Source organism: Rhinoderma darwinii, chromosome 3, assembly GCF_050947455.1.
Source record: "Rhinoderma darwinii isolate aRhiDar2 chromosome 3, aRhiDar2.hap1, whole genome shotgun sequence".
In the NCBI taxonomy this organism is placed as follows: Eukaryota; Metazoa; Chordata; class Amphibia; order Anura; family Rhinodermatidae; genus Rhinoderma; species Rhinoderma darwinii.
Window position 1 is genome coordinate 5,217,370 of NC_134689.1, and position 25,884 is coordinate 5,243,253.

General features: G+C 47.6%; 2 protein-coding genes across 5 annotated transcripts in view; one reads left to right on the forward strand and one right to left on the reverse strand.

Annotated features, from left to right (window-relative positions):
- Positions 1-15,137, forward strand: part of WASHC1 (WASH complex subunit 1) — a 16,078-nt gene extending 941 nt beyond the window's left edge. For both annotated transcript variants that reach the window (XM_075855739.1, XM_075855740.1), the window contains exons 2-11: positions 312-487; positions 2,761-2,872; positions 2,976-3,122; positions 3,455-3,591; positions 4,007-4,142; positions 4,224-4,431; positions 5,592-5,750; positions 6,496-6,654; positions 11,169-11,237; positions 13,988-15,137. In XM_075855739.1, coding sequence (XP_075711854.1) covers positions 348-487; positions 2,761-2,872; positions 2,976-3,122; positions 3,455-3,591; positions 4,007-4,142; positions 4,224-4,431; positions 5,592-5,750; positions 6,496-6,654; positions 11,169-11,237; positions 13,988-14,127 — 1,407 coding nt within the window. In that variant the 5' untranslated portion in view covers positions 312-347 and the 3' untranslated portion in view covers positions 14,128-15,137. The remainder of the gene's footprint in view (positions 1-311; positions 488-2,760; positions 2,873-2,975; positions 3,123-3,454; positions 3,592-4,006; positions 4,143-4,223; positions 4,432-5,591; positions 5,751-6,495; positions 6,655-11,168; positions 11,238-13,987) is intronic.
- Positions 15,138-15,145: 8 nt separating this feature from the next.
- Positions 15,146-25,884, reverse strand: part of DDX11 (DEAD/H-box helicase 11) — a 71,426-nt gene continuing 60,687 nt past the window's right edge. For all 3 annotated transcript variants that reach the window (XM_075855738.1, XM_075855736.1, XM_075855737.1), the window contains exons 19-27: positions 23,203-23,275; positions 23,019-23,122; positions 22,335-22,484; positions 19,501-19,569; positions 19,255-19,355; positions 18,291-18,375; positions 18,075-18,150; positions 16,510-16,664; positions 15,146-15,313 (exon numbers count right to left, since the gene is read on the reverse strand). In XM_075855738.1, the coding sequence (XP_075711853.1) occupies positions 15,272-15,313; positions 16,510-16,664; positions 18,075-18,150; positions 18,291-18,375; positions 19,255-19,355; positions 19,501-19,569; positions 22,335-22,484; positions 23,019-23,122; positions 23,203-23,275 (855 nt within the window). In that variant the 3' untranslated portion in view covers positions 15,146-15,271. The remainder of the gene's footprint in view (positions 15,314-16,509; positions 16,665-18,074; positions 18,151-18,290; positions 18,376-19,254; positions 19,356-19,500; positions 19,570-22,334; positions 22,485-23,018; positions 23,123-23,202; positions 23,276-25,884) is intronic.

Sequence of the window (25,884 nt, forward strand, 5' to 3'; positions counted from 1 at the left end):
GGGGAGGGGGCGTGAAGACTTTATAGACCCTGTTTCTGCTCCAGCCGTGTCGGTGTCATTTCTACCGTTTCGTGTACCCCTCCCCCTTCTCTTTAATCACGACGTCTCCTCGTTAGATGAAGTTCTGGCTCCGGCGCTGATTGCGGTTTATAATTACATATAATTGCCGGTGATTGCTCCTCGGGGCGGGGGAGGGGCTGGGAGGTCTCTGTACGGGGTGGGGGAGGGGCTGGGAGGTCTCTGTACGGGGCGGGGGAGGGGCTGGGAGGTCTCCGCTCCTCGTACACCTTGTTTTGTGTCTTGTATTGCAGGTGGTTTGTGTTCGGTCAGCAGGGGGCGCTGTCACGATGCCTCAGAGGATGTCCATGGAGCGCCAGCCGTATTCTGTGCCGCTCATCCAGCCGGATCTCCGCAGAGAAGAAACCATCCAGCAGATCACCGTCACCCTGCAGCACCTGCAATGTGTGTCCAATGACATCTTCAACAGGTACTGGCTGCAGGGGGGCTGCGTACCGGGGACGAGCAGTCACACGACCAACACCCCGAAACTTCCTGCTGGTGCCTCAAAGTGTTTGTCGTTTTCTATCGGTGTCTGTGGAATATGGCGGGCGGCCCCCCCCTGTATTAGTAGAGGTGATGGCGGGCGGACCCCCTGTATTAGTGGAGGTGATGGCGGGCGGGCGGCCCCCTCTGTATTAGTGGAGGTGATGGCGGGCGGACCCCCTGTATTAGTGGAGGTGATGGCGGGCGGGCGGCCCCCTCTGTATTAGTGGAGGTGATGGCGGGCGGCCCCCTCTGTATTAGTGGAGGTGACGGCGGGCGGGCGGCCCCCCCCCCTGTATTAGTAGAGGTGATGGCGGGCGGGCGGCCCCCTCTGTATTAGTGGAGGTGATGGCGGGCGGGCGGCCCCCCTGTATTAGTAGAGGTGACGGCGGGCGGGCGGGCGGCCCCCCCTGTATTAGTGGAGGTGATGGCGGGCGGGCGGCCCCCCTGTATTAGTGGAGGTGATGGCGGGCGGCCCCCCTGTATTAGTGGAGGTGATGGCGGGCGGCCCCCCTGTATTAGTGGAGGTGATGGCGGGCGGGCGGCCCCCCCTGTTTTAGTGGAGGTGATGGCGGGCGGGCGGCCCCCCTGTATTAGTGGAGGTGATGGCGGGCGGGCGGCTCCCCCTGTATTAGTGGAGGTGATGGCGGGCGGGCGGCCCCCCCTGTATTAGTGGAGGTGATGGCGGGCGGCCCCCCCTGTATTAGTGGAGGTGATGGCGGGCGGCCCCCCCTGTATTAGTGGAGGTGATGGCGGGCGGGCGGCCCCCCCTGTTTTAGTGGAGGTGATGGCGGGCGGGCGGCCCCCCTGTATTAGTGGAGGTGATGGCGGGCGGGCGGCTCCCCCTGTATTAGTGGAGGTGATGGCGGGCGGGGCGGCTCCCCCTGTATTAGTGGAGGTGATGGCGGGCGGGCGGCCCCCCCTGTATTAGTGGAGGTGATGGCGGGCGGCCCCCCCTGTATTAGTGGAGGTGATGGCGGGCGGCCCCCCCTGTATTAGTGGAGGTGATGGCGGGCGGCCCCCCCTGTATTAGTGGAGGTGATGGCGGGCGGCCCCCCCTGTATTAGTGGAGGTGATGGCGGGCTGGCGGCCCCCCTGTATTAGTGCGGGTAAACATCTTGTATGTAGTTGGCATCCTCCACATGGGGGCACTATATCGGGGGGGCAGCTCCTCTCTCGGTGTTGGGCGCTGGCATCCTCCCTGTATTATTTCGGGTTGGCATCTTCCCAGTGTCCGGGAGGGCAGAAGTGAAAGAACATCAGTCAAACTGGCAGAGCAGCGGTTGTGGATGATTGGAGTAGTTGTCCGGATGAGGTTTAGTTGCTGCACTTCTCGCTCCTCTCTATATATTAATTCTCTTCCTGGATTGTAATTATTCTTAATGAGTAAAGCTAGCATTGTGGAGCGGCGGGGTGTATTAGCGGGGAGCCCAGGGGGGGGGTGTATTAGCGGGGAGCCCAGGGGGGGGGTGTATTAGCGGGGAGCCCAGGGGGGGGGTGTATTAGCGGGGAGCCCAGGGGGGGGGGGGTGTATTAGCGGGGAGCCCAGGGGGGGTGTGTATTAGCGGGGAGCCCCGGGGGGGGGTGTGTATTAGCGGGGAGCCCCGGGGGGGTGTGTATTAGCGGGGAGCCCCGGGGGGGGGGGGGTGTATTAGCGGGGATCCCGGGGGGGGGGGGGGTCGCTGTGTCGGCTTCTATTTCGTTGCACTTTCCTCGGGGCTTCATGCGCTGAACATTTACAAGACAGGACGAGGATGTGATATCGGGGGGGGGGGGGGGGGTGAGAGGAGACGCGGCTGGTCTCTGCGTCACACGTTCAGTCACGTTGCAAACCCTTTGCCTCGCTGATCTTGAGTTACATCATGTTTTCTCCAGTTAGATCCAGAGCTGCATTTACAATCCTGATGGCTGTTCTCAGGCCTCATCTCACTTCTCAAAAGTAACTCTGCCGTTTCAATTCCTGCTAATATAATGTATAAATCTCCACATCTGGCGCTGGACTAAATCTCCTAGATTGAAATGTAGCAGAGTGCATGATGGGAGATCCGCTACAGGCGATCCGTCCGCTCCGTGACAACCGATTCCAGGACTGTTTTCTCCCATAATGCACCACACACGGTATAGACACTGAAGCAGCAGAGAGCAAACCTAGTAGAATTGTTAATGCAGCTTTGGATGTGACTGGAGTATAACCTTCCCTTTTATCTCTGCGTTTAGGATCTTGCAGAGAGTGGAGACCAATCGGGCGCAGCTGAAGAACATCAACGATCGGGTCAACCTGGCGCACGCCAAGATCGAGAAAGTAAAAGGCAGCAAAAAGGCCATAAAGGTGAGTGCCGCCGCGTCTGCTGCCCATGATCACCCGTGATGCCCGCGAGCCTCACCCTCTCCCTTCTGCGGGTATCTATAAATCTCTGGATCTACATCTTCAGGTCTTCTCCAGTGCCAAATACCCGGCTCCAGAACGTCTCCAGGAATACACGTCCGTCTTCTCGGGGGCCGGCGACTCGTGGTCTGAGAAAAGGGCAAAACACAAGATCCAGAGCAAACACCGGGCGCTGGATGAGCACGCGCTGCAGGTACGCCCCTCCCCCGCTATACAACCGTCATGACGGCAACTCCACAATGTGACCCTCGGGTGTTCGTGAGCTGGGACCCCCAGTGTGAACCCCCCCTATAGCACTGGTTGGAGATGTGCGTAACTCAGAATCCTGGACGCAGCTTTATGTGTGGATGTAGCAGAGCTGAATTTGTTTTCTTTTTGCACTGTTTGTTTACCTGCAGTCCTATGTAAAACCACGGATAACCCATCACTTTGTCGTTTGCCAAATTACGCACTCGGCTCTGCTACATCTGTGTTTGCAATGGAAATGATCACTATTCTCCAAGTCAAACTGTCTTCTCCCTACAGGAGAAACTCAAGTATTACCCGGTCTATGCCAGCCCGAAGGGGCAAGAAGAGGAAGCGGCGGAGGAGGGGCTGGGCAGTCTGCCACGAAACATCAACTCCATCAGTTCTCTGCTCCTCTTCAACACAACCGAGAACCTGTAAGTGAGCGACGCGGGTGATCTCGGGGGAGGGGGTGCCGGTGCGGTATAACCCGAGGTTTGGACGGCTTTCGTTTTTTGCGTGAGATCCTGGGAACCCCCTCCCCCGAATAGACGGTAAAGTACAATCTACCTCCGGTCTGTAGGGATGTCCGCTTATCCCACAATGCATTGCAGCAGGCAGAGGGTTCTCTGTACAGACACTGAACCAGCAGGGGGCAGCTATGAGATACCAGGAAATTGGCAGAATCTTGAATGCAGCTTTGGCAGTGATAGGAGTATAAGATTTAAAGCATCGCTGCACCTCTAGGTAGATTGTACGTTCATGATCTGCAGATTTGAATAGGGGGCATACAAGGAGGGGTCTGTGGGAAGAGCGGGGTCCTCAGATGATTCTATTGTCCTCGTTTTGCAGATATAAGAAGTATGTGTTTTTGGATCCTCTGGCCGGTGTGGTGACTCGTACTAACCAGCCTCTAGAGGGCGACGACGAGGACCGACTGTTTGATGCCCCTCTGTCAATCTCCAAGAGGGAGCAGCTGGAGCGGCAGGTGAGGGGCCGGGGTCTGCAGCGCCTCCTGTAGGGGTCCCTGATACTGCGACTTCTGATTCTTCACCTTGTTCCTCTCCAGACTGCAGAGAATTACTTCTATGTCCCGGACCTCGGCCAAGTCCCTGAGATCGATGTTCCCTATTACCTGCCGGACCTTCCAGGAGTGGCCGATGACCTCATGTACAGCGCTGACCTTGGTCCTGGCATTGCCCCGTCTGCTCCTGGGGGTCCTATCCCAGACCTCCCCACCTTCAGCACCGAGGAGGTTACAGAACCCTCAAGGGCAGGTACTTAAAGGGGGCACCATAGATTGCGGCGGCGCTGATGATACCCATTCATTGTAGGGTTGCACGATGCATCGAAACTTCGATACGGTTTCAATGCCGTTATTTCACGTATTTCGACACTAAGCCGTGCGGCCGCAGTAACGTAACACATGACTGTACGAGAGCGGGACTGCGACTGTGTGATACATGTGTAATACAGCCACTGCCCCGCTCCTGAGTCCTCACAAGTGCGCGCGCGGTGGGCATGATGTGATGCGACCAGTGCCGGCCCTCATTAGTGCAGCGCTGAAGTCCGAACATGGTGGCCGCACTGCAAAACACCCCCATGTTCTGTCTTCAGTGCCGGCCGCATCGCCTCATGCTGTCCGCGCGCGCACTTATTGTCAGGAGCGGGGCAATAACTTAGATAGACTTTAAATAAATACGCACATTTTTTACAATAAACATTAAAATAAAAGTCTCCATAAAATCTACACATTCGGAATCGTCGCGACCGTAATAATAAATTTATATCGTCATTTCTGATATAAAATAAAAAAAAAACTGCTCCTGCATGATGATTGATATGGAGGAGGATGATGATGATGATGATGATGATGAATTTTGAACCTCCATGTGACGCACATTAATAGTAATTAACCCCATCATGTTCCTCACACATTAACCCAAAGTTGTCCGTTATGACTGTGAGGAACATGATGGGGTTAATTACTATTAATGTGCTGCACATGGAGGTTCAAAATTCATCATCATCATCATCATCCTCGCGCCTCGCATCCGAAAATGCAAGAACTTTTTTTAATATTGTTGGCAAAGTATCGTTTTGGAATCGAGTATCGCAATATTACACGAAGTATCGATATCGAAGCCCAAATTCCGGTATCGTCACAGCCCCAGGTCATTGCACTGTTTGACGTCCCACAATTCCATGCGCTCCCCTCCATTGCCATAAAACTGTATCGTGGTTTTCTTCGTGAATAGAATAGCAGAACTACAGTGAAGACTGACACTTACACAGGCAGAGCAGCAGGGGTTAATGTAACGGTCACAGTGCAGACTCCAAAACCATTCAGGGTCCCTGGAAAGCTGGGTGATGGCTCTAGATTATATACTAAATCTTGAAGTCTAAATACCGTTGTGTTAATCATTTAATTTTTCAGATGCGCAAGATGGCCGACTCCTTCTGCCGCCACCACCACCTCCGCCGCCACCTCCTCCACCCCCGCCGCCTGCACTGCCCTCCATTTCTCCGCCTGCCCCACCGCAGCTTCCTCCACCGTCCACCCCACCGATGCCCAGCAGAACGGACAACGATACAGGTAAGGAGTCGCCCACGTGTAAAGATGGAGGATCTTGAACCTCATGGGGGGGAAAAATATATTTTTAGATTTATTTATTTTTTTCCCGTGGAGTTTTCGGTTGAAGTTTTAGGCAATCGCCAAATTTCTGTAATACCGTACGGGGCGCAGAAAGTGGCAGATCTGTCCGCAGAATACAGAGCTCTGTCAATGGAGTCCAGACTACAGGCTGCCGTAAAACAGCCCATGTCCAGTGAGGGGTCTGCCGGCCCACCATGGAGACTAATTCCCTGCTGTTCTGTTTGTTAGCGGCAAATCTGATCGTGACCCTAAGGCCCTTTTCACACAGAGTTTTTTTGGCGCAGCTTTTGATGCGGAAACCACGCCAAAAAACGGCCGAATCTGCCTCCCGTTGATCTCAATGAGAAGCGTTTTTTCCCGCGAGAGGAAACCGCGCCATGCCCTTCAGGTGTTTCCGTCTCTGACCTCGCATTGACGTCAATGGGAGGCAGAGAAAGCGGTTTTCGCTGCGTTTTTTTGCCCGTGGAGATCATGGCCGCAGCCGAAAAACGCTGCAAAGAAAGTGCAGGCCGGTCAATATCTGCAGATTTCTCTGCCAGCAAAAAACGGTGTGAACACGGCCTAATGGTAGAAAATGGCTATTTCTGCAGATCTTGATTTATTAGTCGCTCAGAAGGTGGAACTTCTGTCCTATTCACCGTCCAGCGACTTCCCACTATAATGTCTCTACATCTATATATTGCAGCCGCCATCCAGGGAGCCCCCAAAGAGGCGGTGAAGCCGTCTGATGGCCGGGCATCTCTTCTGGAGTCCATTCGCCAAGCGGGCGGCATCGGAAAGGCCAATCTGCGCAACGTAAAAGAGAAGAAGCTGGAGAAGAAGAAGATGAAGGAGCAGGAACAAGGTGACCCATAAGGAGTGGCTGCCAGTTTTTGGGGTGAAGCCCAGGAGTTAAGTTCTAGGCAGGAGATTAGAGGTGTGGGGGAGGGGGCTAGCGCCAGGCAGGAGCTCCGATCATACGCTGCTGGTACTTGGCAGCCGTCTTGGTTATGAAAACAGCTGCCAGTCGCTGATAATGAGTCCAGAGCTGCCAGTTGTGAAATACAAATGCTGCATGTCATTAACTGTGCAGCCAGCAGAGGGGGCTCAGCCGATCCTGTCCATGTGGCTTGTTTTAACTGTTTATTGTAACCTTAAAGGGAATGTGTTGCCAGCAAAACATGTTTTTTTTTTTTTTTTTAGTTAAACAATTAGTGTGTAGGTGATTAAACATTGTTCAAATTTTTTTTATTTTTTTCACGAGTCAGGAAATATTATAAATTAGATTCTAATTTATAACATTTCCCAGCACTGGTCACTAGATGGAGCTATTCCCAAAATTGCAGCATTGCATGTGGTAAAGCAACCACATTGCTTTTTGCTGCAAAATTGGGAAAAAATCCCTCGCTCTAGTGAGCTCTCAGAATCCCCCCCTCCTTTATCCTGGCTAGTGCCGGGATAAACGAGGGGATTGAACGGTCTAACCTCCTACACTGTGTGTCGCCATTTTTTGAGCAAACACACAGTGTAGTAGGTTTACATACAGTAGTAAACACACACAAACACGAACATACATAGAACTCTCTTACCTGCTCCTGCCGCCGCGGCTCCCTCCGGTCCATCCGCTCCGTCTGCTGCCGCTGGTCCAAGTGCACAAGTCCGGAAGTAGTAATCTTACTGCCCGGCCGTGACTTCCGGTCCACAGGAAAATGGCGCCGGACGGCGCGCATTTCAAATTGGACTGTGTGGGAGCGGCGCATGCGCAGTTCCCACACAGACGGCGTACACAGAAGTGGATGGGACGGGACCCGTTCGCAGTCCCTATGGGACTGTGGCTGCCGTATTCCATGTCTGTATGTGTCGTTAATCGACACATACAGAAATGGAAAAAAAAATGGCAGCCCCCATAGGGAAGAAAAAGTGTAAAAATAGAAAAAAGTAAAACATAAACACACAAATGAATAAAAACGTTGTACACAGAGACATTACATCATATGTGACTGATATCAGCCGCTCCTCTTATATCACTCCAGCACTATTATATCCTGCAGAGACATTACATCATATGTGACTGATATCAGCCGCTCCTCTTATATCACTCCAGCACTATTATATCCTGCAGAGACATTACATCATATGTGTGACTGATATCAGCCGCTCCTCTTATATCACTCCAGTACTATTATATCCTCCAGAGACATTACATCATATGTGTGACTGATATCAGCCGCTCCTCTTATATCACTCCAGTACTATTATATCCTCCAGACATTACATCATATGTGTGACTGATATCAGCCGCTCCTCTTATATCACTCCAGTACTATTATATCCTCCAGACATTACATCATATGTGACTGATATCAGCCGCTCCTCTTATATCACTCCAGTACTATTATATCCTCCAGAGACATTACATCATATGTGACTGATATCAGCCGCTCCTCTTATAACACTCCAGCACTATTATATCCTCCAGAGACATTACATCATGTGTGACTGATATCAGCCGCTCCTCTTATATCACTCCAGCACTATTATATCCTCCAGAGACATTACATCATATATGTGACTGATATCAGCACTGATATCAGCCGCTCCTCTTATATCACTCCAGCACTATTTATATCCCCCAGAGACATTACATCATATGTGACTGATATCAGCCGCTCCTCTTATATCACTCCAGTACTATTATATCCCCCAGAGACATTACATCATATGTGTGACTGATATCAGCTGCTCCTCTTATATCACTCCAGCACTATTATATCCTCCAGAGACATTACATCATATGTGACTGATATCAGCCGCTCCTCTTATATCACTCCAGCACTATTATATCCCCCAGAGACATTACATCATATGTGACTGATATCAGCCGCTCCTCTTATATCACTCCAGCACTATTATATCCCCCAGAGACATTACATCATATGTGACTGATATCAGCCGCTCCTCTTATATCACTCCAGCACTATTATATCCTCCAGAGACATTACATCATATGTGACTGATATCAGCCGCTCCTCTTATAACACTCCAGCACTATTATATCCTCCAGAGACATTACATCATATGTGTGACTGATATCAGCCGCTCCTCTTATATCACTCCAGCACTATTATATCCTCCAGAGACATTACATCATATGTGACTGATATCAGCCGCTCCTCTTATAACACTCCAGCACTATTATATCCTCCAGAGACATTACATCATATGTGACTGATATCAGCCGCTCCTCTTATATCACTCCAGTACTATTATATCCTCCAGAGACATTACATCATATGTGACTGATATCAGCCGCTCCTCTTATATCACTCCAGTACTATTATATCCTCCAGAGACATTACATCATATGTGTGACTGATATCAGCCGCTCCTCTTATATCACTCCAGTACTATTATATCCTCCAGAGACATTACATCATATGTGTGACTGATATCAGCCGCTCCTCTTATATCACTCCAGTACTATTATATCCTCCAGAGACATTACATCATATATGTGACTGATATCAGCCGCTCCTCTTATATCACTCCAGTACTATTATATCCTCCAGAGACATTACATCATATATGTGACTGATATCAGCCGCTCCTCTTATATCACTCCAGTACTATTATATCCTCCAGAGACATTACATCATATGTGTGACTGATATCAGCTGCTCCTCTTATATCACTCCAGCACTATTATATCCTCCAGAGACATTACATCATATGTGACTGATATCAGCCGCTCCTCTTATATCACTCCAGCACTATTATATCCCCCAGAGACATTACATCATATGTGACTGATATCAGCCGCTCCTCTTATATCACTCCAGCACTATTATATCCCCCAGAGACATTACATCATATGTGACTGATATCAGCCGCTCCTCTTATATCACTCCAGCACTATTATATCCTCCAGAGACATTACATCATATGTGACTGATATCAGCCGCTCCTCTTATAACACTCCAGCACTATTATATCCTCCAGAGACATTACATCATATGTGTGACTGATATCAGCCGCTCCTCTTATATCACTCCAGCACTATTATATCCTCCAGAGACATTATATCATATGTGACTGATATCAGCCGCTCCTCTTATATCACTCCAGTACTATTATATCCTCCAGAGACATTACATCATATGTGACTGATATCAGCCGCTCCTCTTATAACACTCCAGTACTATTATATCCTCCAGAGACATTACATCATATGTGTGACTGATATCAGCCGCTCCTCTTATATCACTCCAGTACTATTATATCCTCCAGAGACATTACATCATATGTGACTGATATCAGCCGCTCCTCTTATATCACTCCAGTACTATTATATCCTCCAGAGACATTACATCATATGTGTGACTGATATCAGCCGCTCCTCTTATATCACTCCAGTACTATTATATCCTCCAGAGACATTACATCATATGTGACTGATATCAGCCGCTCCTCTTATAACACTCCAGTACTATTATATCCTCCAGAGACATTACATCATATGTGACTGATATCAGCCGCTCCTCTTATAACACTCCAGCACTATTATATCCTCCAGAGACATTACATCATATGTGACTGATATCAGCCGCTCCTCTTATATCACTCCAGCACTATTATATCCTCCAGAGACATTACATCATATGTGTGACTGATATCAGCCGCTCCTCTTATATCACTCCAGTACTATTATATCCTCCAGAGACATTACATCATATGTGACTGATATCAGCCGCTCCTCTTATATCACTCCAGTACTATTATATCCTCCAGAGACATTACATCATATGTGACTGATATCAGCCGCTCCTCTTATAACACTCCAGTACTATTATATCCCCCAGAGACATTACATCATATGTGACTGATATCAGCCGCTCCTCTTATATCACTCCAGTACTATTATATCCTCCAGAGACATTACATCATATGTGACTGATATCAGCCGCTCCTCTTATATCACTCCAGTACTATTATATCCTCCAGAGACATTACATCATATATGTGACTGATATCAGCCGCTCCTCTTATATCACTCCAGTACTATTATATCCTCCAGAGACATTACATCATATGTGTGACTGATATCAGCCGCTCCTCTTATATCACTCCAGTACTATTATATCCTCCAGAGACATTACATCATATGTGACTGATATCAGCCGCTCCTCTTATATCACTCCAGTACTATTATAAGCTGATCACTTTAGGATTATTTTTCTGTACATCTTTCTGGCAGTCTGATGGTTTATAGGGTTTGTGGTTACTATAGTAACTTATGAAGCACTGAAATAGGATACTGGGAGTTGTAGTCCCTCGCTGCTGTACGCACTTTACCATAATTGCCTGTGTTCTTTCTTGCAGTGAGCGCCACCGGGGGAGGAGGAGATCTGATGTCTGATCTGTTTAACAAGCTGGCAATGAGGCGTAAAGGTAGGGGTCCGTCCTGCCGCTGTGGTGACCCCGGGATTATCACTCCCAGCATCTCATCGTTACATTTACAAACAAGAACTAGACCCGACTGGACACATTTATTGCATTTACCCTTTTGATCTGGGACTTCTCAAATCCCAGAACAAACCGCGTTCAATAAACCCCTTCAACCCAATCACAACGTTCTTCTGGGGACCCCCCACCCCCTTTATTTTTCCCCTTTTTTATTCCTGTAACCCGGATTTGAAAATGTTTAAAAAACATAATTGGAAAAAAGACTAAAAAATAAACCTTCAGCCCTTATTGGCGTCCGTGCGAAGGTCTGGAAAAAGCCGAGCGCAGCCGGCGGGCCACAATATGTGACATATGGCTCCCCAGCACCGTGGCCGCTTCCATCTATAGATTGTGAGGTCGCGGCGGTCAGGCCGCCATCTTCAGGTGGTTTTACACGGCAGATATTTGCCCATATTTAGCACTGAGCGATAATACAGCTTGTGGATCGGCGCTCGTTTACTCCATTCAAACAAAGCAATGAACGGGAGCGTTTACACATGAGCGTCTGACAAGCCGCCATTTTTATGGCCGTATAAAATCCGATTTTCTTTATTTTTCCGCCTATACAGTCCTACGAGGGCTTGATTTTTGCGGGACGAGTTGTAGTTTTTCATAGCACCATTTATTGTGCCGTATAATGTACTAGGAAACGGGGAAAAAACAGCGATTCCTCCATGGTTTTTTGCGCGCCGTTTTTACGGAATTCACTGTGCAATTAAAACAACCTGTTCCCTTTATTCTGCGGGTCAATACGATTACGGCGATGCCAAATATGTGTCGTTTTTTTCTATATTTTACTAGTTTTACAAATAAAAACCGAAGTGTAAAAAAGAAAAATTTATTTTGTCACCAAATTCCGAGAGCCGTAAGTTTTTTTTATTTTTCCGTCGATTTTAAGCGGTATGAGGGATTATTTTTTGCGGGATAAGCTGTAAGTTTTTAATGATACTGTTTTGGGGAACATGCGACGGTTTGATCACTTTTTATTTCATTTTTTGTGGGAGACGAGGTTACCAAAAAATAGACATTCTGGCGTTTACAATTATTTTTTTACGGCGTTCACCGTGCGGGTTAAATAATGATATATTGTGATAGTTCAGACTTTTACGGACGCGGCGATACCAATTATGTGTATTTATTGACTCTAGAAGGGAAAAGTTTTTTTTTTTTGTTTTTGTTTTTTTAAACTTTTAATATTTTCTTTTTACATAATAAACAACTTTATTTTACCAAGTTTTACTGTTCTTTTTATTAGTCCCCCCCCCCCTCGGGGACTTCAACCAGCGATCCTTGGATCGCTCGCACTATATACTGCAGTACTAATGTATGGCAGTATATCATCTTTCTGACAGGCCGGCGGCAGGGCTCAATATGAGCGCAAAGATGGCAACCATCGCCACTCCGCGATTGCATTGTGGGGGGTGCGATGAGCTGCTAGAGGGGGTCGCCCCCTCTTTCTAACGAATTAAATTCCGCAGTCGCTATTGATCGCTCTTGAGCCCGATCCTGCTCGTTACTGTGAAGTGTCGGCTGTAACAAACAGCCGACACCCGCATGGTATTGAGCGGGTTCACTCCGTCAGCCCATACCATACTGAGATCAATAGGCAGATGACCGTGTGCACAGAACATCGTAAGACACATTCTAATGAATGGGCAGATGTTTGCCGACGCTATCGAGCCGCATTTTCAGACGTAAATCGAGGCGGAAAATGCCCGAATTATGTCCGTAAGTAAGCCGTGTGAACATACCCTAATAATCCGGCGGAGTAGTCGGAGGGATGTGGTCCTTGCGGGTGGTCAGTGGCGTGTCCTGGTGTAACATCGTAGTCCTCACCACAGGCAGTGACCGGACGGTGATGCACAATCTCCCCTCCGAGGACGGGATGATGGAAAGCGGCTCCACTTTTAAACTATTTTTACCGGACAATATTACATATAATTTTCACTAAATTCACGTGATTTGAGTTCCATCACGACTCCAGTCACATCCAAAGCAGCAGTCACCATACTCACGGAATCCAACAGCACATCAGACCCGTTCCAAACAGTTTTTTTTCTACTGCTACTCGACTCGTTATAAAGATTGAAAGAGTAAAGTGACGTTCCTAAGGGGTGATGCGGGGACCGAAAACTATCAGCAGCGCAGTCCCTGCAGTATGTGACACTCGCTAATATACATCCCGGTCCCCCGTCGCACTGATTGAGATTTTCAGGGAAATTGAGCGCTGTCAGGGGACCGGGAGTCTATTTGCAGTGTCTTCCTTCACGATCCGACTCTTCGTCATGTGACCGGCCCCGCTGTACTCTGTGCAAACAGGAGGAGCAGAACAGCGATCACATAGAGTACAGCGAGTCGGGAAATGTCACGGAGAATCGTATTGTCATCAAAGAAAGCTGCAACAAGACTTCCGATCCCCGGGCAGCGTTCTGAAAATCTCAGAATCGGCGCGACGGGGGACCGGAATGTATATTGGTGTGCGGACTCGTATATGGCAGGAAATACTCTAATAATTGTCATTTTTTCGTCCCGTCCCCCCCCCCCCCCCCATAACCCCTGTAATAAGGATTATTCCTCTATATACTGGAGGGCGAGATTATATTTACCCAGAATGCTACAGGAGTTGTTCTAGTGTTTGGCCTCTATTATACGGCCATGATGGACGACTCTTTACTGACTCTGCTGCTTCTTCACAGGCATCTCTGGAAAGGGCCCGACTGCTGGAAGTGGAGATTCTCCTGCTGGGGCATTTGCCAGGATTTCGGATACTATTCCACCCCTCCCCCCTCCACACGTAGCGTCCGGAGAAGCAGACGAGGATGAATGGGAGTCTTAAGGTTACTGGACCATAAAGCTGCGTCTATAGACATTCACCGTATCATGAGAGGTTGGCAGCGGCGCCGCGTGGACATCAGATCTGTTGTTACAAATGACTAATGCCTCGTGCCCGTAATCATGGCCGGCTGCATTTTCGTGCCGCGCTCCCATACAAAGTAGGACGTGCTCCATAATTGCCGGCACGGACGCCAATCCACAGCAGTATGGAAAGGTGTCCTCGGCCAATAGAACCGGCGGGTCCGTAATTGCTGAGTTGTTTTTTTTACGGTCATGTGCACGGGGCCTAACACCTGAAGCGGAATTGAGTACAGAAACCCGTAGCAGCCCCGTCAGTCCAAAATGCGGCTAACATGTATTTTACTGCAAATCAGCGCGTTTTTGAGCCGATTATTTCATGTCCGCGCGGTCTTCCTGTAAGAAACACGTACAAACGTGAATAAAGGTCAAACCTGCGACCGTTTGCAGTAAAACCACATCTCGCCGGGGTTTTTAGCTGCGCTGAGGCCTGACGGCCGCTAAATGTGTCTGTGCCCTCAGACCCTGTTCAGACGAACGTTAAAAATCTGCTGCACGACGGCTGTTTGGTCTTTTTTTTTTTTACGTCCGTCACACGGCGGCATCAATATCAATGCACTTCTAGGGGTGTATTCACACACCGTCGCATTCACGGATCCCTCAATACACGCAAGTCTGAGGGATCCGTGAAAATTGATCCCGCACGGATGCAAAGCGGCAGTTTGTGTGGATGTAGGGTAAGGGCGTGTTCACACTCGCTGCTTTTCTTATTTTACAATTGCTGCAAAGACCAGACAAGGCTGCCGTTTCTTTGCTTCAATTTTCTGATAATCACAGAAAAAAAATTGACCGTTTGAATACATCCTAATCGCCTCCGTGGTTGAAGCGTCTCGCACGTGTTTAGACTTCATCCCCCTACGGTTGTACCTCCATCTTTGAGACGCCTGTTTGCCGCGCTCTGCACCGCCATGTAATAAAACCATTTACACCGTACACCGCCATGTGTTAATGCAGATTTTATTATGTTTAAAAACGTCAATATCTGTAAAAATCCGTAATAAATAACTGGGGACGTCGTCTTCATCGGAGCAGCAGGAAACGGAAAAATCTGTAAACGGGACGACGGCTCAAGATGGCGAGAAAAAAGTTGTCTTCTTCGTCTGGAAGAACTGCGGAACGAGAATTGGTTTAGGGTCTGCAGACAAGTGACGTAGAATAGGCTTCATAGTCATGTAAAGTGTTAATGAGGTCACGCAGCGCCGGATCCATTGTATGACTGATAACGGCGGCCGCCGATGAACCCCTTTGAATTAGGCTGCCCTATTCTTGCCCTCAAATCTGACAGAACTCCCGAAGGGCAGTGTGAACAGCGCCGACCACAGTGCATTATGACTAATTCAGGTCCTGAGGGGGCGGAGCGTGACACACGGATAGTTATTTTGGTGTTCCTTAACCCCTTCCTGCCGCAGACATCTTTCATGTTTTCAATAAAATAAAAAAAATTCCTCCCCACCTTCCAATTGCCATAACTTTTTTTATTTTTCCGTCTATCTAGTCCCATGGGGGCTTCATTTTTGCGGGATGAGTTGTAGTTTTTCGTAGCGCCATTTATTGTACCATATAATATACTAAGAAACGGGGAAAAAATTCTTGGTGTGGTAGAAAATGAGACCAGCGATTCCTCATGTTCACTTTATTCTGCCGGTCAGTACGATTACAGCGGTTTTAACTTTTAAACTTTAACTGATTTTTACTTTTTTTTTTATTAGTCCCCCTCGGGGACTTGAACCAGCGATCGTTGGATCACTTGCACTATAGACTGCAGTACTAATGTATAGCAATATGTGGTCTTTCTGAGCGGCTTCTATTGAGGAAGGGTTTAATAGGAGCACAAAGAGGGCAGACCTGGGGGACTTCATTCGGCCCCCGGCTGCCATAGCAACCTCGCGATTGCATCCTGGGGGGGGGGGGTCACCCCCTTCTTTCTAACTATTTAAATGACGCGGTTGCTGTTGTCGGCAGCATTTAATGGGTTAGACGAGCGGGATCGCACTCGATACTGTGAAGTGTCGGCTGTAACACAGCAGACACCCGCATTGTAGGGCGCAGGCTCAGCCCGCTCCATACTTCCCCTGCCCGGCTAGGATGTAAGTACACCTCAAATGTTAGGAAGAGGTTGAATCTGTCGTGCTCCGCCCTCCAGCACCTGCATTAGGAAGAACAGTGTATTAGTTTTACCCGGAGTGTTCCTTTAAATGCTGATTTCTATGGACAGTTACGGTATAAACTCCTGGACCTCACGCGGAGTCACTTCTGTACGTGGCGGGAGCTCCGACCCGGGGGTGAAACATCCACAGATACAAACCTTCCTTATCGATGCAAAAGCCGGTCCGAAGGATTGTTTGACTTCCGTGCGGTTGCGGATCCACTGCGGTAACTTTCCGAGTACAGACGGTCGGGAGTATCTGTGGTCTAAGAGGACGATGCCGGCGTAGTCACCGCGGTGCCGAATGGCTCGACCTGCCAAGACAATGTACATCGTGAGCGGGTAAGAAAACGAGGGGGGGGGGGGTGTCCGGCACATGGCATCTAGGGAAAGTGTGCACCAATGAGAGCGGCGCTCAGACGACGGCGCTGCGGTTCACAATGACTTTCTAATGTAGATGGGGGGGGGGGGGAGAGAGTCTTAAAGAGTCTCTGTCACCACATTATAAGTGCCCTGTCTCCTATATAAGGAGATCGGCGCTATAAATGTAGGTGACAGCAATGCTTTTTATTTAAAAAAAAACTATCTGTTTTCACAACGTTAGGAGCGATTTTGGTTTATGCTAATGAGCTTTCTTAATGCCCAAGTGGGCATATTTTTACTTTCGACCAAGTGGGCGTTGTACAGAGGAGTGCATGACGCTGACCAATCAGCATCATGCACTCCTCTCCATTCATTTACACTGCACTAGCGATATAGATATATCACTATGTGCAGCCTCGTACACAAACCCTAACATTACTGCAGTGTCCGGATAATGAATACACATTAAATCCAGCCTGGACGTCATGTGTACTCACAATCCTGACACTTCTGACTCTTTTCTGTGAGATTCCAGCAACGGATACGAAATCTCGCGAGATCTCGGAGCTAAACGAGATTTGGTTTCACTTGCCGGAATCTCACAAAAAAAAGATTCAGAAGTGTCGGGATTCTGAGTACACATGACGTCCAGGCTGGATTTAATGTGTATTCATTATCCGGACACTGCAGTAATGTTAGGGTTTGTGTACGAGGCTGCACATAGTGATATATCTATATCGCTAGTGCAGTGTAAATGAATGGAGAGGAGCGCATGATGCTGATTGGTCAGCGTCATGCACTCCTCTGTACAACGCCCACTTGGTCGAAAGTAAAAATACGCCCACTTGGGCATTAAGAAAGCTCATTAGCATAAACCAAAATTGCTCCTAACGTTGTGAAAAAAGATAGTAATGCTTTTTATTTAAAAAAAACTGTCACCTACATTACAGCGCCCATCTCCTTATATAGGGGACAGGGCACTTATAATGTGGTGACAGAGCCGCTTTAAGCAGGGTCCTCGATATTTTACCTCCATGTATCCTAATAAGACATTAAAGGGACGGTGTGAACGAGACGTCACTTAAGTACATTTTGAGTGATAATTTAAAGGGGTTGTTGAATTTTATCTTCACGTGGCCCCCCTGACTCACGCCCCCTGACCCCACAGTTATGGATTGAAGCTCGCCATAGCCTTATAGAAATCCACATCGGGTGCCAGACGTGAACGCCCCTAATGTTGAGGGTTATGTTCTACATCTGAGGGGAGTGGTGATACTTTATGCTCCATTATATAAATACATGCAAAACACTGGACGTGACCGCATACAATCCGGCGAGACGTTCCGGCGCGTCATCCTTACCGATCGACTGATTCACAGCCCTCATGCAGAGATTCTCAATAAGAACTTTTCCTGCGGATACGCCATTCGTCTTGGGCTGGGAAAGTAAATACAATGTGTTATAGAGGTAATCCCCCCCCCATATGGTATAATCCATAGACCCCCCCTCTACTATCCCAACATGGTATAATCCACAGATACATGCATATAGTATAGATCAGCGCCGGTCCTCATTACCAGCGTGTGATCGAGATACGACATCTTCTCCTGGAGCTCGGGGGACCGGATATTGGGGTACGGCATTCCCACCATCACTACACACCTGGAAACAACAAGGGTTTACCCGTGAAAATAACCAATCAATTTTATTTCAATACTGTCCCTCACTGCTGCCCGAAGACCCTAAACCACTGTCTGCAGAAGTAGAATTGGTGAGGGTCCGAGGCCGAACAGAACAGTTTTATGGGTGCGGTGGTCAAAGCTTTACTGATACAGAGCTCCAAATCCACTGCGTAGACATAGATCTAAAAGATAACACTCAGCCTGCAGCCACCACTAGGGGGAGCTCACTGTATACGGTGGTGTTATTGAGCGTAATGTATAATCAGTATGTTGTGAGCTCCCTCTAGTGGTGGCTGCAGGTAGACAGAATTGTATAATCTAACTGTCTAGGCAGAGGATTTGGAGCTTTGTATTGGAAAAATATACTGAGAAATGAATCGGCGCATAAAATTGAATCTATTTAGCTAAAAAGATTTTTTTTAAAAGTGGTATCCAAGGGGGGACGTGCACTTTAAGCTGCCCATAGATATCAACACATAAATGTCTTTACAAGTTTTGGGATTGGGACGCTGGTCGGGGGAGGGACCATAAACAAATGATTTGAACAATTTTTTCCCTATGGAAAAGGGATTATGGGAAGTCTAATGTCTGCAGCGCCCCCATGTGCATTTTTCTCAGACGACCGCAAAGTAAAAGCTACGACTATAACCAAAAGTCTATGGCCAGCTTAAAGGAGCACTCCGCTTTTTTATTTTATTGCCCCCTCATTTGTACATTGGTGTTTCAGTGGGGGGCCGGGCGCAGAAATAGTTACCGATCCCCCGCATCGTGTCGTTTTCGGGTCCCATTCCTGCGGGATCCTCGTTCTGGAATGCAATGAGTGCCTGACTGTTAAACCCCCAATCACGGCCGTACGTACCGGCCCAAGTCGTCGGAAAAGTTTATTCCTTCGCTCATTTTTCCTCCAACCACAGAAAAGAGCAGAGCGCCGGTCACGGGTCCAGCGGATTGGCTAGAGAGCTGTCAGTAGAAATATTACCGTCACCAGAATACACAACTTTACACTGAACAGAAGAAGAAGAGGCGGCTGTAAAGATGAGCAATAAGTGCGCACGGTGACGCGTCTTCTCCCATTGCTGCGTTTAACTCCTACTAATCCTCTCACCTTGATGCAGCGAGAGTATTCGGACAGGACCTGCTCCACCTGACCCGCTTTCTTTGGCTCCTGAAATATCTGCACGACATAAAAACACAAAAATGGGAAAAATAAGAGAGTGGGAGATAAAGGGATGAAATCTTATGGCCACCTGTAGACCCCGTTATACAGTGAATATATATATATACAACCTACATACAAACACATCGCATTACTGATCTCCGAGCTGAAACCTGATCTAGGAAAAACGATGGTTGTCCATATACATGACCTGAAACTCCGGCCGTACCATCTGATGGGTATAGGGGTGTCCCTGTAATCAGGGGGGGGGAGAAAGTTCCGGCATGTTGGGTTTTAGAGTTTCTGATTCTTTGTTCCGGTAGGAGATAAGCTGCTGCCAGACGTGTTTGGCAGCTGCTTATCCCCTCTCCCCATTGAGAACACACGCACAGGCGACAAATTCATTCCGTCTTTTGAACGCCGCGTCGTAGATGATGGTACAGTAGACATCTGCATATTTATGGCGCACGCCGCTACCTGCTCGCATGGAAAGTTGCTTATTAATGAATATGTAAAATGTTACTGAAATGTTAATGTTTCCCGTCATTCAGTCACTTGTGGGGATGTATTATTTAGAATGGAAGGCACTCAAACTTTTTCAAGAGAAGCAGATTTAATAAGAGCAGCTCGTCAATGAACTGTGTGGAAGAAAAGATCCTGAGACCGGGGATTATAGAGAATTTCCATGAGGAGAGTAATCGCATCCCCCCATAGATATATAGAAATCCGGCTGATGCTGAAGTTTCTTTCATGGGACTGGGATCAGGTTCTTTAGTTGCACAGATCTCCTGCCCGGACTAGATCTCTGCTCCAAAAGTCATATTCACTTACAATAATGCGAAGGTTCACCTTGAAATTTACATATAGGATTAATCTACATGAAGAGTTGAGTCACTGTGTACATACATTACATTACTGATCATGTACTCATCCTGAGTTACATCCTGTATTATACTCCAGAGCTGCACTCACTATTCTGCTGGTGGAGTCACTGTGTACATACATTACATTACTTATCCTGTACTGATCCTGAGTTACATCCTGTATTATACCCCAGAGCTGCAATCACTATTCTGCTGGTGGAGTCACTGTGTACATACATTACATTACTTATCCTGTACTGATCCTGAGTTACATCCTGTATTATACTCCAGAGCTGCACTCACTATTCTGCTGGTGGAGTCACTGTGTACATACATTACTTATCCTGTACTGATCCTGAGTTATATCCTGTATTATACTCCAGAGCTGCACTCACTATTCTGCTGGTGGAGTCACTGTGTACATACATTACATTACTTATCCTGTACTGATCCTGAGTTATATCCTGTATTATACTGCAGAGCTGCACTCACTATTCTGCTGGTGGAGTCACTGTGTACATACATTACTTATCCTGTACTGATCCTGAGTTATATCCTGTATTATACTCCAGAGCTGCACTCACTATTCTGCTGGTGGAGTCACTGTGTACATACATTACATTACTTATCCTGTACTGATCCTGAGTTATATCCTGTATTATACTGCAGAGCTGCACTCACTATTCTGCTGGTGGAGTCACTGTGTACATACATTACATTACTTATCCTGTACTCATCCTGAGTTACATCCTGTATTATACTCCAGAGCTGCACTCACTATTCTGCTGGTGGAGTCACTGTGTACATACATTACATTACTTATCCTGTACTGATCCTGAGTTACATCCTGTATTATACTCCAGAGCTGCACTCACTATTCTGCTGGTGGCGTCACTGTGTACATACATTACTTATCCTGCACTGATCCTGAGTTATATCCTGTATTATACTCCAGAGCTGCACTCACTATTCTGCTGGTGGAGTCACTGTCTACATACATTACATTACTTATCCTGTACTGATCCTGTACTGATCCTGAGTTATATCCTGTATTATACTCCAGAGCTGCACTCACTATTCTGCTGGTGGAGTCACTGTGCACATACATTACATTACTTATCCTGTACTGATCCTGAGTTACATCCTGTATTATACTCCAGAGCTGCACTCACTATTCTGCTGGTGGCGTCACTGTGTACATACATTACTTATCCTGCACTGATCCTGAGTTATATCCTGTATTATACTCCAGAGCTGCACTCACTATTCTGCTGGTGGAGTCACTGTCTACATACATTACATTACTTATCCTGAGTTATATCCTGTATTATACTCCAGAGCTGCACTCACTATTCTGCTGGTGGAGTCACTGTGTACATACATTACTTATCCTGTACTGATCCTGAGTTACATCCTGTATTATACTCCAGAGCTGCACTCACTATTCTGCTGGTGGAGTCACTGTATACATACATTACTTATCCTGTACTGATCCTGAGTTACATCTTGTATTATACTCCAGAGCTGCACTCGCTAGAATCGTGAATGCCGCTTTCAAGTATAATATAGGCTGATTGTTCGACCCTCTCCATAACACCCATAGATTTTAATGGAGAGTGTCGTGCGCACGCCATGTATGGCCAGATTTACCCATAGTAACTTTTTCTCCGACTTGTGCTGATCAGACACTGTACAATTTTAGATTTAGTGTTTAATACCATAATATTCTTAACACCATGTTCTATCCCGCTGACGCAACGTAAAAATACAATAGTATATGGCCAAAGTCTGGTTTCCCTGTTCTATTTCACCACTCGTCAGTTACGCCCTCCCTTTGCCTCCTTCTCCTTACATTGGATCAGCAGTAACATTTTACCGCACATGCCCGGACTTTACCAGCGCTCTGCACGTTCCACAGACCTTTTTCTTTACTGCCAGACGTTTCAGCAGCCCCGTCTTCTCCCAGTGATCCAGGATGAGCTTCTCGTAATCATAGGAGGGAAAGAAGCAGACGAGACCCCCTGGGACCACGTTACACAAGTTTGCAAGAATGCGTCCAGTTTCGTCCATCTGCCATAAACACAACAGCGTTCGTATCACACTAGAGGGCGCCACTGTCTGGACCGCAAGTTCTAAGAGAACATTATTTACACGGAAGGCGGCCTGAACCCGCTGAGTTCTGTAGGACCGGCCGACTAATGTGTTTGGGGGGGTCAGAAAAAAGAAGGATCAACCAAGCCATTGTTTGACACCTCTCCCCCCCCCCCCCCATTGAAATAAACTCCCACGCTCTTTCTCTGAAGGATGGGAATACTTTTGCAACCGCATTTATTGCTTTACGACATCTAACATAAAACGGCTTTGCAAATCATCTCGATTACACATCTACCGTATTGTGACTACAGCTCCTATGCAGACCTGTGTGTCTCCATGGTTACAGGCTACAAACAAACCCTGCGTAGTCTGGGATCATAATTTCTTCCATCTCCCTAACTTGCACTCAGTAGGTTACCAGGGGACAGATGGCCGTTACCTTGTTTTACTACGAGTCCTGAAATGACAATTATAACGTTATAAAATACGGAGCCGGAGACCGGTGATTACCGTATCAGGGACGCCTCTCTTCTCATAGGTGAATTCCAGCTGGTGATTGGTCGGGCCGCTGCAGAGCACTATGGGTAGTATATTTTCTGGTGGAATCACATGACCTATAGATAAATGAAGTATTTACACAAGTACGTGTCATAGGATGATGGGCTCGGTACACAGGAGACCCGACGTCACTCACCACATGAGAACTCCACTATTCTGTCCGGTTGGAGTCCGGCCGCGATCAACAACTGCTGCTTAAAGGCAGAAACCTGCAGAACGATAATCATTAATGACCATCCGTTAAATCCTTGTGTGTGGCCCTTTAAGAGTTACTGATAGAGAAGAACTTACAATGAACGTCTTATTATATTGCCACGTGCAAGTAATCGGGGGGGGGGGGGGGTACAGGATCTTTTCATCATGTTATCACCCCCCACTTCCTTACCAATCAGGGGGGATATGTCACATTTAGGGGAGCTTCTTTTTTTTTTTTTGTTCCTACTACCGGGGTGAGGAGTTACATCTAATCACACCCTGCGCCCGATCCGACCATTTGTGGACTCGGATGTTTATTATTTGAATGGTGGAGATTTTTGGCCTCTTCCGTTCGGGCATTGTTGGCAGCCCTGAGTGTCCCCCTTGCTTTTGTATCTCGCTCGTCTTTTTATTTTTATACTTCAGGATTTTATTTGTGTATGACCAGCGCATTGTAAAGGCTTTATCTTCCCATTTCTAGTCTGGTTTCTACATTATAGCAGCTCTTGGCTCCCTGACACCTTCTTTCCCGCACTAGGATATGTGTCAGCTGTATCTTATTTACATTTCCTTACATAGGTGTCAGATATCAGGTGTTTACGGTCATCAGAAAATCTGGATTATTGGACACCAGATTAAGGGAATTTCACTGTAGTACATTAGACTATGTTGGATCTCTATCATTATGGCAATGGCCTCTGCTGTTCGGATGAGGATACAGATATACATTAGTGCAGTCTCGTCGCTGAGTGTTTAGCGGTAACCTCTGAAGATCGGCCACCCCGGCTGCGCTCCAGCTGTCCAGTAATTCTCATCTGGCCTATTCAGTGTGATAAAATGTATCATAATTGTGAGATTACTCCGACATCCGTTCCCAGGAGACGGGCAACTTCCTCCTGATCCTATCAATGCCTAATCCCCTGGAAACAGACTGGCATTTTACACAATGTGACTGCGGCATTTCCAGTCGAACTCAGACCTTGCTGCTGATTGGCTGAGACAAAATCAAAATACCATCAGGTTACAGCGGTGAGGATATAAGGACGGCATCGGGTCTTAGGTTTCTCGGTCTTGATTTCCCCATCAATATCATTTATGGCAGATATGTTAATATGACATCAATGTGGGCCCGGGAGGACTCCGACTGCAAAGAAAGCACCGGAATATTCCTGTCTGTGCCCATTACCGGTACAAATATAAAGAAGAACGTCCTGCTTATCCCTCCCTCTCATATATAAAGCCTGTGCGTCCTGCTTATCCCTCCCTCTCATAGATAAAGCCTGTGCGTCCTGCTTATCCCTCCCTCTCATAGATAAAGCCCGTGCGTCCTGCTTATCCCTCCCTCTCATATATAAAGCCTGTGCGTCCTGCTTATCCCTCCCTCTCATAGATAAAGCCTGTGCGTCCTGCTTATCCCTCCCCCTCATATATAAAGCCTGTGCGTCCTGCTTATCCCTCCCTCTCATATATAAAGCCTGTGCGTCCTGCTTATCCCTCCCTCTCATATATAAAGCCTGTGCGTCCTTCTTATCCCTCCCTCTCATATATAAAGCCTGTGCGTCCTGCTTATCCCTCCCTCTCATATATAAAGCCTGTGCGTCCTGCTTATCCCTCCCTCTCATATATAAAGCCTGTGCGTCCTGCTTATCCCTCCCTCTCATATATAAAGCCTGTGCGTCCTGCTTATCCCTCCCTCTCATATATAAAGCCTGTGCGTCCTGCTTATCCCTCCCTCTCATAGATAAAGCCTGCGCATCCTGCTTATCCCTCCCTCTCATAGATAAAGCCTGTGCGTCCTGCTTATCCCTGCCTCTCATAGATAAAGCCTGTGCGTCCTGCTTATCCCTGCCTCTCATAGATAAAGCCTGTGCGTCCTGTTTAAACCCTCCCTCTCATAGATAAAGCCTGTGCGTCCTGCTTATCCCTCCCTCTCAGAGATAAAGCCCGTGCGTCCTGCTTATCCCTCCCTCTCATAGATAAAGCCCGTGCGTCCTGCTTATCCCTCCCTCTCATAGATAAAGCCTGTGCGTCCTGCTTATCCCTCCCTCTCATATATAAAGCCTGTGCGTCCTGCTTATCCCTCCCTCATATATAAAGCCTGTGCGTCCTGCTTATCCCTCCCTCTCATAGATAAAGCCTGTGCGTCCTGCTTATCCCTCCCTCTCATATATAAAGCCTGTGCGTCCTGCTTATCCCTCCCTCTCATAGATAAAGCCTGTGCATCCTGCTTATCCCTCCCTCCCATAGATAAAGCCTGTGCGTCCTGCTTATCCCTCCCTCTCATATATAAAGCCTGTGCGTCCTGCTTATCCCTCCCTCTCATAGATAAAGCCTGTGCGTCCTGCTTATCCCTCCCTCTCATATATAAAGCCTGTGCGTCCTGCTTATCCCTCCCTCTCATATATAAAGCCTGTGCGTCCTGCTTATCCCTCCCTCTCATAGATAAAGCCTGTGCGTCCTGCTTATCCCTCCCTCTCATATATAAAGCCTGTGCGTCCTGCTTATCCCTCCCTCTCATAGATAAAGCCTGTGCGTCCTGCTTATCCCTCCCTCTCATATATAAAGCCTGTGCGTCCTGCTTATCCCTCCCTCTCATATATAAAGCCTGTGCGTCCTTCTTATC